Genomic DNA, 13,520 nt, shown 5'->3' on the forward strand with positions numbered 1-13,520 from the left:
TTTGAACTTCTATGATTGAAATGTTTGATGTTCTACAGCACAAAATGCACCATGTTTTGCAGAAAAGATGTAGTGAGAGCGCAGGAATGATAAGCTGCCGTTATGGAAGTGGAATATACTATTCTGGATTTTGTGTTTCAGTCAATGAAATACAACACAAATGACATTTTGAAAGTTTGGAGTTCTTTATTTGATGCAAAATGTTATTGAGAGTGCGGGAGTTGTGCAAGCACAGAGAAGCTGCAACACTGTTGGGTGCTTGTTGATTTGTTTGCACGATCTGAGGGCAGCAGATGCCACGCAAGTCAAGTCTGAGCGTACTACCAATTCCTTGTATATCCTCACTTGACTATTATATAAAGCTATAAAGAGGCTACATTTGGTCAGAAGAAACAGATCCTTTGTAGAAATACGCCGATGAACATTGAAAATCTATCATTATCTACGTGCTCTCAGAACGTACACGCAGATCAACACGTGTTGTGGCTTCTGTGTGCCCGCACAACTTGCCCTCAGATACGTTTTTGAGGTACCCATACATGCCTCTTAAACAACATTTTTCCATGATGAAATGCATGCCACAGAGTTAATAAATCGTTTGTTGAAAGTCTCCACCAATAGCCTTTATAACAATAGGCAAGTGTAAACTTTTATTTGAGGTACTGAGAAGAGATAAAGTATTGTGTTCAGTCTCGATCTACGAGTACAATTCTGATAATCTGCCACTACATCAACATGTTAAAATAAAAGAAATATGATAAGATACCTAACAAACTAGAACCAATCAGATCAGCTGTAATGAAAGTTGGTTGAGTGGATACGAGTAATACGAGTTGTTGGATTGGTTATTCTAGTTTGTACAGTTGTACTATGAATATAGGGGATATTAAAAGAGTACCCTATATGCAAAAATATGCAAAGATATGCAAATGCAGTCCTTTTCCTAATTAAAACCTATTTTACTTTACTTCGTCAAAGTTTAGTGTTTGCACTTTTTTCCTCAACAGGGACTTCTACAGTAGTTACAGTACTTGCTTCAGATTTTAATTCACAACCAATACTTGCGATCAACGTACCCTGATTGATGTCATCCGGCTCACTGTCGATAGATGTTCCCTCCTTGGCCAGACTGTCATTGTTAATTGACGTAACGGTGCACGGATTAGCATCAATGGCTTCGCTCACACCTTTTCTCTGAGGGATGGTTTTTATAAATGCTTCTTTCCAATCATTAGACTGCACATACCTCACAAGAATTTCAAAAACTGAAAATGAATAAAGTGAAACATCAAAGTTAAGAGGCATGTGTGACTATGAATCCATATAAAATATATATGGACATTCAAATACTGTATTTGCTCTCCAATAAAAGCACATCTCCAATAAAATCACATAAAAAAAAAATCAGTAAAATATTGTTTATAACACGAATAATTACAAAAGATGAAATTATTTAATTATAAATAAACAGGATAGATGTTGACACAGCGAGGCTGCAGTATGGTTAGGCAGCAAGGGCTGCATAAAGGTGTTAAAGTAGAAACAGCAGGAATGGTGACTACTATGGTTGAAAGTAAACACAGTGAGGGCTGCAGTATGGTTAGGCAGCGAGGGCTGCAACAACTTTGGACAGATGTTGACACAGCGAAGGGTGCAGTATGGTTAGGCAGCGAAGGCTGCATAAAAAGTTAAATGTAGACACTGTGAGGGCTGCAGTATGCAGCAGGAACGGTGACTACTATGGTTAGAAGTTAACACAGCAAGGGCTGCTTGATGGATGGAATACAATTTAACAATCAGATTAAAAACTAACAACAATTTTATGATGGTGACACAATAAACTTACAATCCATGCAAGAAAGCACAGGATCTGTGTCACAAATACACCTCTGTAATTTACATAAGCACATGTGCTACTAATAGAGCAAATATGGTGTTAAACACACTACCAACAGTGGTGTGTCCCTGAAGCTTTGACTAGAACTGGCTCTGCTGACTACAATGAATAGCAGTAACCAATCCACACACGTAAACACACAGCATGTCAGTTGATATACCCAGTAGTAGATCCACAGTTGGAAACCAATCTGATCCACAGGTTAAGAGTACTATATTTGTATTGCTAGTACCACATACGCTTACATGTAAACGACACGTGCGTGTCTAGATCAAATTAAGACGCTTTTAATAAAATAGAATCAATCCAATGTTAGTTCATATTCGCTTCTATTGAAGATTTCTAATAAAGCAAAAAAGGTAATATAGAAAAATCTAGAGGTGAGGTACTGTAAAATACTTTATTTTAGCTGGAATTAATTTTCACTGAAAAGACTTGTATGATTTGAATGGAATTTATTTTCACTAAATTTTTGACAAGTTGAATGTAAAGTATAGGAAAACAGGTATCTTCGCTGGATTTTATTTTTACTGAATCATTCCTTCAGCGAAAATAGCGAAAATTAATTCCAAGCGAATAAAAAGTATTTTACAGTAAACTGCTTAATTTTCACTTAGTTTTGTGATTTTGAGGCATTCGTGAAGAAAGATTTTGTGAAAGTCGATGACAATCTTTGTTCCTATTGTATTCATTGAAAGCATTGAATCATAGATACTGTAGAAAACAGATCTACTATGACCCTTGCTTGTAAAAGCATGCTGGCTCGTGGTTTTGAAAAAATGAGAGAGAAATGACATTATTAATAACTATGGTTCTCTCAGACATTTTAGACAGGGCAGTGGAGGCATTGAAATTAGCAGACATGCTTCGACATGAATCTAGGGATAAAACTCAGTGGACAAAAACGCAACACTGAAAAGCGCCCTCTAGTGTTAACTTACCATGATTGATGGTTAAAACTTTCCTGGATTGCAGCTGTATGTACTCAGAAATTGGTAACTGGGCGTGATTGAATCCTGCTTTCACTGCTCTCTGGTAACACAATCCCTGAATGAAACATTCAACATGCAAGCAGCTTAGAAAGACCATAGACATTAGAAAACAAGTATGTGGGAAAACTCGTTTGGTTTTGCATAATGCTACCCATCCAAAAAGACTGACAAAATAGGGTTTGACGATATTATAAAGTCATTGTTTATATTGGAACATGTTCAGTTATTTGCTCTGTGTCATTTATTTGATGGAACTTTTTTTGCTAAGCAAAATATCAAGAATTTCTGCATATTTCACTAATTAGCAGTGTCCACACCTGAAGGGATAGGGTGGCAGAATGAAATAAATGCAGTTTGAAACTGAATTAGTAAATGTACAACATCTGTAAAACGATTTATCATGCTACATAGTTTTCAGCCAAAGATAAAACAACTGAGCCATTCATACTGTGCTAAGCTTGCATATAGCCAACTGCACAGATTTCTTCATATCCAACACTGAGGGCGCTATTACACATTATGACAAAATAGTAACAATCAATCCCCGAGAGGCTAATAAAGGTCATGACATAATATTCAGTTGGTGCAATGCAATGCAATACAAACAAAATAAACATTCATGTTTACATGAAGCTCTATTGTTCTCATAAACTTTACACAATCCCTTATAATGCTTACATTGGTATATGAGAGGTTTTCATGCAAAGTGGTAATGAACTTTAAAGCTATATTATAATCATCTGTTAAACGTAATTAACTCTGAGTTCCATTGTCAACTTTTGTCACCATCTACAGAATGATTTTTATACAGTCCGCCTATCTCCATCTCTTATGAAAGAATTTTTGTGCATGAAGAGGTCACTGACCTTTGAGATGACATTCTTCAACTACATGGTCAAACCAGTCTATCAATTCAATGGGTCAATGACTCGCACAATGTAATGTACGGTATTAGTTTGGGTAACATGTTTTCATGTGGACTTACTTGAGTGATAAATTTAATGTTACATGTTTTCACAGTTCATATTATAATTATTATAACATGTATGTTTCTACTGGAGGGTCTATGGTTATATAACATAATTAATTAAGGTCTGCACTGAATATATCGGCTCAAATCTTAAAAAAGTATATATTTGATTTTCTCTTGATTTGTATCAGTATCTTGTATCAGTCTCTGAAAATATGCATCGTATTCTGCCTAAGCAAAAAAAATTATAATAACAAATTATCTTTGGCTATAGCCGAAATGTTTTCATAGTTTTTCTAGCTGCTCCTTTTGTACCCACCTACACTCATTCAGCTTTCTATTAAAAACTGTTTCAAATCTGTCGCTGACTTCTTTTGGGGTTGCCTGTTTATTGTTATTTTGACTTTTTATATTTTTGTCCTACCTACCCTCGCCTGTTGCTTAGTAAGTAATGTATATAAGCAAAAAGATTTGTAACATGTCCGACTGAAATTCAGGAATAAATAAGAATCGATTGTTTTGACAAATACCACTGATGCAAGAAAATGTTAGGATGTAGAGAAGGATCCAATTCCCATCTATTCAATCAATTGCTTTATAATAATACTGATATAATTTTGTAACATCAATTTATTAAACCATTTGACGAGTACAACTTATTAATCATGAAAAATTAAAAAATACATTTATTCATTTAATTAATTTCCAAAGTTTTGAAAAAAAGGTTACTGAAGTTAACCTCCCATTTGTCAGTTGATGTCATATACTAAAATCTGAGAAAGAAAGTCACTGTCTAAAAGAGATTCTCATCACACTCACGAAAGTTAGTCCGAAGTCATCAACCTGATTGAGAGCTGCAATTGAGACTGATTCACTAAATATAACCTTTTCACCACCAGATTTTCTTGCCCAAATTTGTCTGTACTTTTTTCTCATATTCTTCAAAATTGCGGGAAATTAACTCGAATTTTGGAGCCAACAGACAAAATTTGAGTCAATTTTCAGTTTTTACTGAAAAGAATTGGCTATGTTTGTCCCAATTTTCTGAAGGAAAGTGCAGACTATAAACGGGACTAATTTTGTGAATTTGTGATGAAAAGAGAGAACAGGTGGTGGAAAGATTAAGCAAAGCTTACCTTATGATGATTATGGTCAACCAATCCCCCAATGATGTACGCTTTATCAGCTTCAAGAGTTTCTAGCACATTAGGTGAGTCAGATGTCAAATATACTATTCTGTCATTTTCAAAAACTTCACCGACTTTTTCAGGTTTTAAATAAACCTATAAAAACAAATACGATTTTTTTTTCAATTACCTCAGTATTTATAATTTAGATGTCACCTTGTGCTTTTTCAGATGTATGAGTTAGTAAACAAGACTTTATATTTGTTTACACATGCTTATCTACCCACATTTCTCTAACTATTCAATCAAAATATTGAAAACCATTAAATGTTTGCCACTAAAAAGATTTGCAATTTGATAATTTAAACAGCGATCATAAGAACAATATTTCCAGGAGTCGTAATTGGTTGTCTGCCAGTTGTCTTGCATAACCACATTTGTCACGACATAACCAAATTTGAAAACTGTCCATTGGATAACCACGAAAATAAATACAAAAATAAAAATATTACATAGTTCAATATATAATATTACACAGCTCCTAAATTTTTGTTGAAAATAGAATCAGATTCTATGATTGACTGAAGTCATGGTCACCAACAATTATTCATGTTTATTTTGCGAAAAAAGTTGAATTTAGGTCCCGATTTCACAAAAGCCAATGTACTTAACTTACTCAATTTTATTTGACTGGTATATCATAACAACCCATATTGCAGTTGATAAAGTATGTGAAAACTTACATCCCAGTTTTTGTATCCTTGTACACATTCTTCAATTTTCCCTAAAGTTTTTCCACCAAGACTGCATAGATAAAACTGCAAAGGGGTTGGTGATCTTCGGTTTTCAGAATAAGACCTCTGGATTTGTTTCACAAATTGACGAATGTCCTGCAAGAGTAGTAAAGTACGATTATGATGGTGCAGTAGATACACAGCAGCACAGGAGATACATATCTGTATGATGATGGTGCAGTAGATGCACAGCAGTACAGTAGATACATATTCATGATGGTGCAGTAGATGCACAGCAGTACAGTAGATACATATTTATGATGGTGCAGTAGATGCACAGCAGTACAGTAGATATATATTTATGATTGTGCAGTAGATGCATAGCAACACAATAGATGCATTTCTGTATGATGATGGTGTAGTAGATGCATAGCAGTACAGTTGATACATATTTATGATGGTGCAGTAGATGCATAGAAGTACAGTTGATACAAATTTATGATGGTGCAGTAGATGCACAGCGGTGCAGTAGATATATATTTATGATGGTGCAGTAGATGCACAGCGGTGCAGTAGATGCACAGCGGTACAGTAGATACATATTTATGATGGTGCAGCAGATGCACAGCAACACAACAGATGCATATCTGTATGATGATGGTGCAGTAGATGCACAGCAGTACAGTAGATATTTATTTATGATGGTGCAGTAGATGCACAGCAGCACAGGAGATGCATATCTGTATGATGATAGTACAGTAGATACGTATTTATGATGGTGCAGTAGATGCACAGCAGTACAGTAGATATTTATTTATGATGGTGCAGTAGATGCACAGCAGCACAGGAGATGCATATCTGTATGATGATAGTACAGTTGATACGTATTTATGATGGTGCAGTAGATGCACAGCAACACAATAGATGCATATCTGTATGATGATGGAGCAGTAGATGCATAGCAGTACAGTTGATACATATTTATGATGGTGCAGCAGATGCACAGCAACACAACAGATGCATATCTGTATGATGATGGTGCAGTAGATGCATAGCAGTACAGTAGATATTTATTTATGATGGTGCAGTAGATGCACAGCAGCACAGGAGATGCATATCTGTATGATGATAGTACAGTAGATACGTATTTATGATGGTGCAGTAGATGCACAGCAACACAATAGATGCATATCTGTATGATGATGGTGCAGTAGATGCATAGCAGTACAGTTGATACATATTTATGATGGTGCAGTAGATGCATAGAAGTACAGTTGATACAAATTTATGATGGTGCAGTAGATGCACAGCAACACAATAGATGCATATCTGTATGATGATGGAGCAGTAGATGCATAGCAGTACAGTTGATACATATTTATGATGGTGCAGCAGATGCACAGCAACACAACAGATGCATATCTGTATGATGATGGTGCAGTAGATGCATAGCAGTACAGTAGATATTTATTTATGATGGTGCAGTAGATGCACAGCAGCACAGGAGATGCATATCTGTATGATGATAGTACAGTAGATACGTATTTATGATGGTGCAGTAGATGCACAGCAACACAATAGATGCATATCTGTATGATGATGGTGCAGTAGATGCATAGCAGTACAGTTGATACATATTTATGATGGTGCAGTAGATGCATAGAAGTACAGTTGATACAAATTTATGATGGTGCAGTAGATGCACAGCAACACAATAGATGCATATCTGTTTGATGGTGCTGCAATAGATGCACAGCAACACAATATATGCATATCTGTATGATGATGGTGCAGTAGAGGCACAGCAGAAATATAGATAAACAATACTTATAATATCATCTATTCTGTATTTAAATATACCTGATACAAGATGTTTTGGCGGTGACAACACAAAAAAGGTTTGATGACTTCACTTTTAGTCACTGATGAAAGTTCACAGGTTTGAACTTTGGCATCTTCACTGTGATAACAAATAAAAACAAAAATATGATTTACAGATTTACCTTTTCAGTCATTAAATCATCATAGTCACAGTCAATTGCTACTTTCACTTTGCTAGCTTGTTCGCTGCACATTTTATAGATTTTGAGAGGAGGTTCTCCGGTTGCTTCCCGTTTTTCATTCTTTCTCATTTTCTCTTCTTTTCGTCTCTGTTTTCGATTTTTTCTGTAGAGATATGATTTGTGGAGTAATATTGAGCTGTCCAGTTTGATCATAATGTACAACTCAACTGTAGACAAAAAATGGTGACCCATGATAAAACTACACATCTTTTACAGTGAGGGCCTATTAAAAGGGGGTGGGCAACAACCATTTTTACTATTTTATGTGAGAAAAACAGATAAGGGAGAGTGGCACTGAGAATATGTTCCCCTTCCAAATGTACAAGAGGAATCTGATTACAAACAGCAGAAGAAACACCTGTAAGACTAGGAACCCCCCCCCCCCCCCCAATAATATTCCACCATGGATTTTTAAAATTCATAAAGCAACAATTTTTTGTTACAGTTGTGAATCGTTATGCTAAACAAAATAAGTAATTATTCTTAAAAAGATAATTACACCAGATGGAAGAATCATCAACAGAAAAATATTTGTCTTCCTGCACCTACCATCAATGCCTATTTTGAAAATACAAGTAGCAAATTGATTATTTAGGTCTTTTTTGGTCTGGTGTGGCTAATATGCAGATGAGTTGTCCCATATGTGGTATATAATGCATGTAAAATACAAAATGAACAAGCACTGCATGACTGCAGCATTTTTACTCACTTTCAGATGCTTGTATTACGGGGTAGTCTTTATTTTAGCTACACTTATAATTGTTATTGTTTTACCTCAAACCGACCCGACTCACCCACATACCTCATTTCATCTTTCCTCTCCAGCCATTTCTGATGTTTTATTATCTTCTTTCTTTGCCTTTTAGATAGTACCACCTCTGATTCGTCTGATATTAGCTGCTTGGTAGTTATATCTGTGTCACGTTCAGACCCTTCAGATAAATCAGCCATCTTTTTCGTGGATGACGAATCAACATTCGATCCTAGCATTTCAGTCATTGAATAAAAGCCCATTCGTTACAGCATACCTTTCAAGTTATATGTTACGGATAAATTACTATGGCAACCCAGAACTACCAATCAAGAAACTTGCCAGAACTGGTGCTAAATGTAGTGCAAGTCTTCATTTTCATGGAATTTGGCACATTTTGAATCACCTTTTTAGGCATGTCTTATAGTTTATATATTTACTCCATTAGAAGCACATCTCCAATAAAGCATATGTAAACATTTGCATTTATTTATTCAAATTCATCAAATTTATCAAATTCACAGTCATTTTCAGCTGGAAATTTACCTATGTACGCATGTTGTTTACTCGTGATCTTCCACACGCAAGTGATATACAAGTGTCTATGAGGCACTAACCACAGGGTCTTTAAACTATTATTCAATTTGTCCATGCATTATAAATTAAATAAAGGACAGAGATATTAATTGATGAGATCAACTGCAGTGAAGCGAGCTCTATAGATAGATGTGTATGTATAAAAAGAGTATGAAAGAAATATATAATATAAATATATACTGTCCATTTTTGGTCAATGGGCGGCGCCCATTTTGTTTGTTATACGAAGCGAGACAACTCATTCATGATAAAGCATCTTTAGAATGTTGTTCAATGGTAAGGCAATCAATTTTTGGCAACAGGATGAAAATAGTTCACTTTTGAATATTGTTTTGAGTAATTTTTATCAGCGGCGACACACGAATTGTGCATGGCATCATCTTGAATTCAGTTCAGCCAGCTACATATTGACTGGGACACATACATGTATATTTGATAATAACAACACTTATTTTATCTTCTAATGCGAGTGACCATTCTTGTCAAGCAGTCACTGTGCATGCACGCCTATAAGACTGCAATTTGGGGATCGACCATTTGAAATTATGAGGGGTGTGGGGTGGTGGTTAAGAGAACATGACCAGTGCAATTTTTCGCTGTGTCTTGTCTGAACATTCTTATTTTTCTTGAATGTGCTAACATGTTTTCCCTGCAACATCTTGCATGCAATTTTTCTCTCTGTGTGTCTAGCTTGCAATGTTTTTTTAAAATAAATCTTCCAGCCACCCCCCATGATTTCAAATGATCGAGCCCTTAACCAAGTACAGATTCCGGTTCCGGGTTTTATGGACAACCCTGCAGCGACTTGCGCTATGGTAATGGAAGAATAGAGATAACTGAGTTGTCGCGAATAGCCGTTGTTTCGTGTCCGACCTATCAAAATTTGTATTTGCTTGTCGTGTAGTTACGTCGATTCACAGTCACTTGGGGGCTGAAAATCAATGAATACTAATTAAAAAAAATCATCCGCTATACGTATATTTATATTTTCAGCCCCCAAGTGACTGTGTATCGATTACTGCTAGTAACACACTCGCTCTGCGTACAGTGCTGTGTGTACAGGGACGCGTTTGGTTGATAGATGTCCCCACCACAGCCCTGCGAACTTCTATAGACAAAGTCCGGGACTTTGAAAAATATAACTTTTTTTAATGAAATAACATGCCCAGGTACCAAAAATGATGATCGATTACCAGAAATATCCAGAACTCCCAGTTCGGAGTCCAATTGTGGATGAAATCGGCTACTTTGCCCTAAAAACAAACGCATTCTCTCGCGTGAATGAAATTAAAAATGGCGGCGTTTGGTGGATAATTCCTCCGGTTTACAATTTGTCCGTCTTTACTAGTTGTTATTTAAAGACATTTCAGTTTCAGATAACTTTGTAATGCTTGTTACGGATAACTATCGCCATTTCAACCGATTTCGGCTGGGAAACTACTTATTAAAAGTTATTTTTAACTTGCGCACCAATTACGGTGCGCTCCCGGACTTTGTCTATGGAGGTACGCAGGGCTGTGGTGGATTCACAGTCAGTTCGCCCCAATGCACATTCGCCCCAGACCAGTTCGCCCCACAGTCAGTTCGCCCCAAAGTCGGTTCGCCCCAAATTTACTGGTGTTCGTTTTCGCGGTTATGCGTGCAAGGAAATGTGGTTTTGAAATATTTTAAAAATTATACTAAAGTAAAGCCACATCGAAGGACGCTGATCGCCGCGATTCATGATTGTAGCATATCGCCCGAACCCGTGCTGTGCCGTGTGCTATGATCGCAGACTCGTTTGACCTATTAGTCCGTACGACACTCTCCGACCCGATAGATTTTATAATTGGCATTCACAGGTCAAAGCAGCCAGCAATCTTTCCGTTCAGGCTTCGATGAGATCCGTAAACTGGACGAGCTTTGAATAGTTTATCGAAAGGTCGAATCGATCTTCAATCGAACATGCACGTTGATGATGGTAGCAAAATGGCAGGTTGGCTTTCTTCCCTTTCTTATTAAGGCGTGAATGCCAACCCACCACATCATTATTTGTCCTCACGCTCTGTAAGTAACAAGACCATGTGGAGGGCGGCATCACGGATGACAATATCCACTGTCTCTCAACATACGCGAACACCTGTAAAGATATCGAAAGGAATGATTAATTAATGGACATCTTACTACTGCGATACGGCGGCTTTCCTGGTGTCTGGTATTCATGATGATATATATTCCTGTGAAAATACAAACTAGATACAAATGAAATTGTGCAGTACTGTTCGGTATCGTATACAAATGTTTGCTAAACAGTGGTAATAGAATCGAAATAGAATTTGAGATTGACTAAATTGAATTTAGTTCTTAGTTGATAAACGAAATAGAGTTTGAGATTAACAATGAATCTTGATTATCGAAATAGAATCTTAGTCTGTCGATCAGCGGTTGACAATACAAAATATAATCGAAAATGGAAATAGAATTTGCTGTCGATGGATAGGATAACGTGCTGGGTACAATAGTATGACTATGGGTGGGTCACAATACCGTGGTAGGTAAATATCGTCTAGTCAGAGCGTAGCTGCTGAGAGAGGTATGCCGTATGTTCACTTGATGATAAATCAATCAGAGTGGTTGCAGTACCCTAGAAATTGTTAGACTTTATACCCTTCAAATCACGCTGATTGGATATTTGGATTATATATTGGAAATTGCAAATTTGCATATTTAATATGCGCTAACCACTCTTATACTTAACACTTACCTAATAGATACTGGAGGTGTTGATACAAAACAATAGATCGATGAGCGGCGTGCGTCTTATCTAATGGGTGATTGTGCAAGCTGTCAGATCGATTAACGGGCGGCCCTTCTCATGTACTCATACAAAGCCGATCATGGGCGGTACGAGTCATGTACCGTTAATGGTCTAATAGTGGGTGTGGTCAATTGTTTCGCGATATACATGTACTAGGTATGCGCACAAACTGCAGAGTAATGTTTATTTTTGAGAATCAAATATGATTTTCAACATTTCCCCTGGACTTGAATAACGGAGTACGTCACAAAATGAATGTAAAACACATATACAATGGACTACAAATAAATTGGTTGTTGCTGTACCACAACTTCATGTCACAAAGCTCCACGTTACTGGGTTTTCTAGACGCCCAGTTTAATAGGTGTTATTCGTTACTGAAAAGGTGTCGCGGTCACACCTTTTTGATGGTGTGTGCATGGTGTACTACTATCACGCAATGTAGAGCCAACAATGGCAGAGAACAAACACACAGAATACTACTACGTTTTATTTTTTCAAAATGAATACTGTGTTCTTGCATTCATAAACCCTTGATAACAATTCTTCACTTCTGAAAACTAAACAAATATAATACGTGTACAATGTTAATATAACTACGTTGTATCATAGACCCTCTAAGAGGGTCTATGGTTGTATATATAATTATAACAAGTCTCGTGATCCCTTTAGCGTGACCACAGTCCTTGTGACACACACCACCCCCTTTTGAATGGAACGTTCAAGATGGCGACACCGTATTTTTAATCCGTGCGTTAAAACTGGAACGCCGAAACCACACAACACTGATTGATTGGTTGGTTCATTCATGTTTGTAAGGCAAGCCAGGGGAGATAAGTCAATCGAAAAAGGGGCAAAAAATCGCAATCACAGCGCATGGCAAAAAAAAGGCAAAGTATCGCTATCACGACGCATATGGCACGACACCGGTTCGACTCTTCGGGCGATATGCTACAATCGCGGCGATCAGCCTCCTTCGATGTGGTTTTTACTTAAGTATAATTTTTAAAATATTTCAAAACCACATTTCCTTGCACGCATAACCGCGAAAACGAACACCAGTAAACTTGGGGCGAACCGACTTTGGGGCGAACTGACTTTGGGGCGAACTGGTCTGGGGCGAATGTGCATTGGGGCGAACTGACTGACCACCCTGTGGTGGGGACATCTATCAACCAAACGCGTCCCCTTACACACAGCACTGTACGCAGGGCGAGTAACACACATGGCGGATGACAGCGCGCTAAAAGCTTGTTCGGGTCACTTATTAAATGGTATAAATCTATAATGAATGCATTTACCTCATAAATGTGGATAATCTCAATAAATAAAAAAATAAAAACATGCTCAAAAACTAACTGTTGTTTTCCGAACTTTGATTTGTTTCTATATTCATAGAGGATTCGTGAAGGCAGCCATTTTGTAGGTTTTCAAGTCTCGCGCCAAATCTCGTAGTCAGAAGTAAGTTGTAGTTGGTGGCGCTGTTGTACATCGAAATATGAAGTGTAATAACTTTTTTGTTTGCAGGTATTATAAAACTGTATTCACGCCATTTAAAATACAAACAAGTATCTCAACGAGGTATGATTCGA

The 13,520-nt window shown here is 37.0% G+C and overlaps 1 protein-coding gene across 4 annotated transcripts; it reads right to left on the reverse strand.

The window, feature by feature from the left end:
- Positions 1–161: 161 nt before the first annotated feature.
- On the reverse strand, positions 162–13,455 carry LOC100377539 (tRNA methyltransferase 10 homolog A-like). 4 transcript variants are annotated; one of them, XM_078013009.2, is made up of 7 exons: positions 13,288–13,410; positions 8,586–8,766; positions 7,724–7,886; positions 5,730–5,876; positions 4,996–5,142; positions 2,839–2,944; positions 162–1,265 (listed from the first exon to the last, which is right to left on the reverse strand). In XM_078013009.2, exons 1-7 carry the CDS (start codon positions 13,322–13,324, stop codon positions 973–975), a joined length of 1,074 nt encoding a protein of 357 aa, XP_077869135.1. In that variant the 5' UTR covers positions 13,325–13,410; the 3' UTR covers positions 162–972. The 4 variants fall into 4 exon arrangements, 3 of the variants coding, with proteins under 3 accessions (XP_077869135.1, XP_085350025.1, XP_085350026.1); XM_085493899.1 differs by having other exon boundaries at positions 8,586–8,811; positions 13,230–13,408; XM_085493900.1 differs by having other exon boundaries at positions 13,230–13,406.
- Positions 13,456–13,520: the final 65 nt, after the last annotated feature.

This window comes from Saccoglossus kowalevskii, chromosome 19 (genome assembly GCF_978046115.1).
Source record: "Saccoglossus kowalevskii chromosome 19, keSacKowa6.1, whole genome shotgun sequence".
In the NCBI taxonomy this organism is placed as follows: domain Eukaryota; kingdom Metazoa; phylum Hemichordata; class Enteropneusta; family Harrimaniidae; genus Saccoglossus; species Saccoglossus kowalevskii.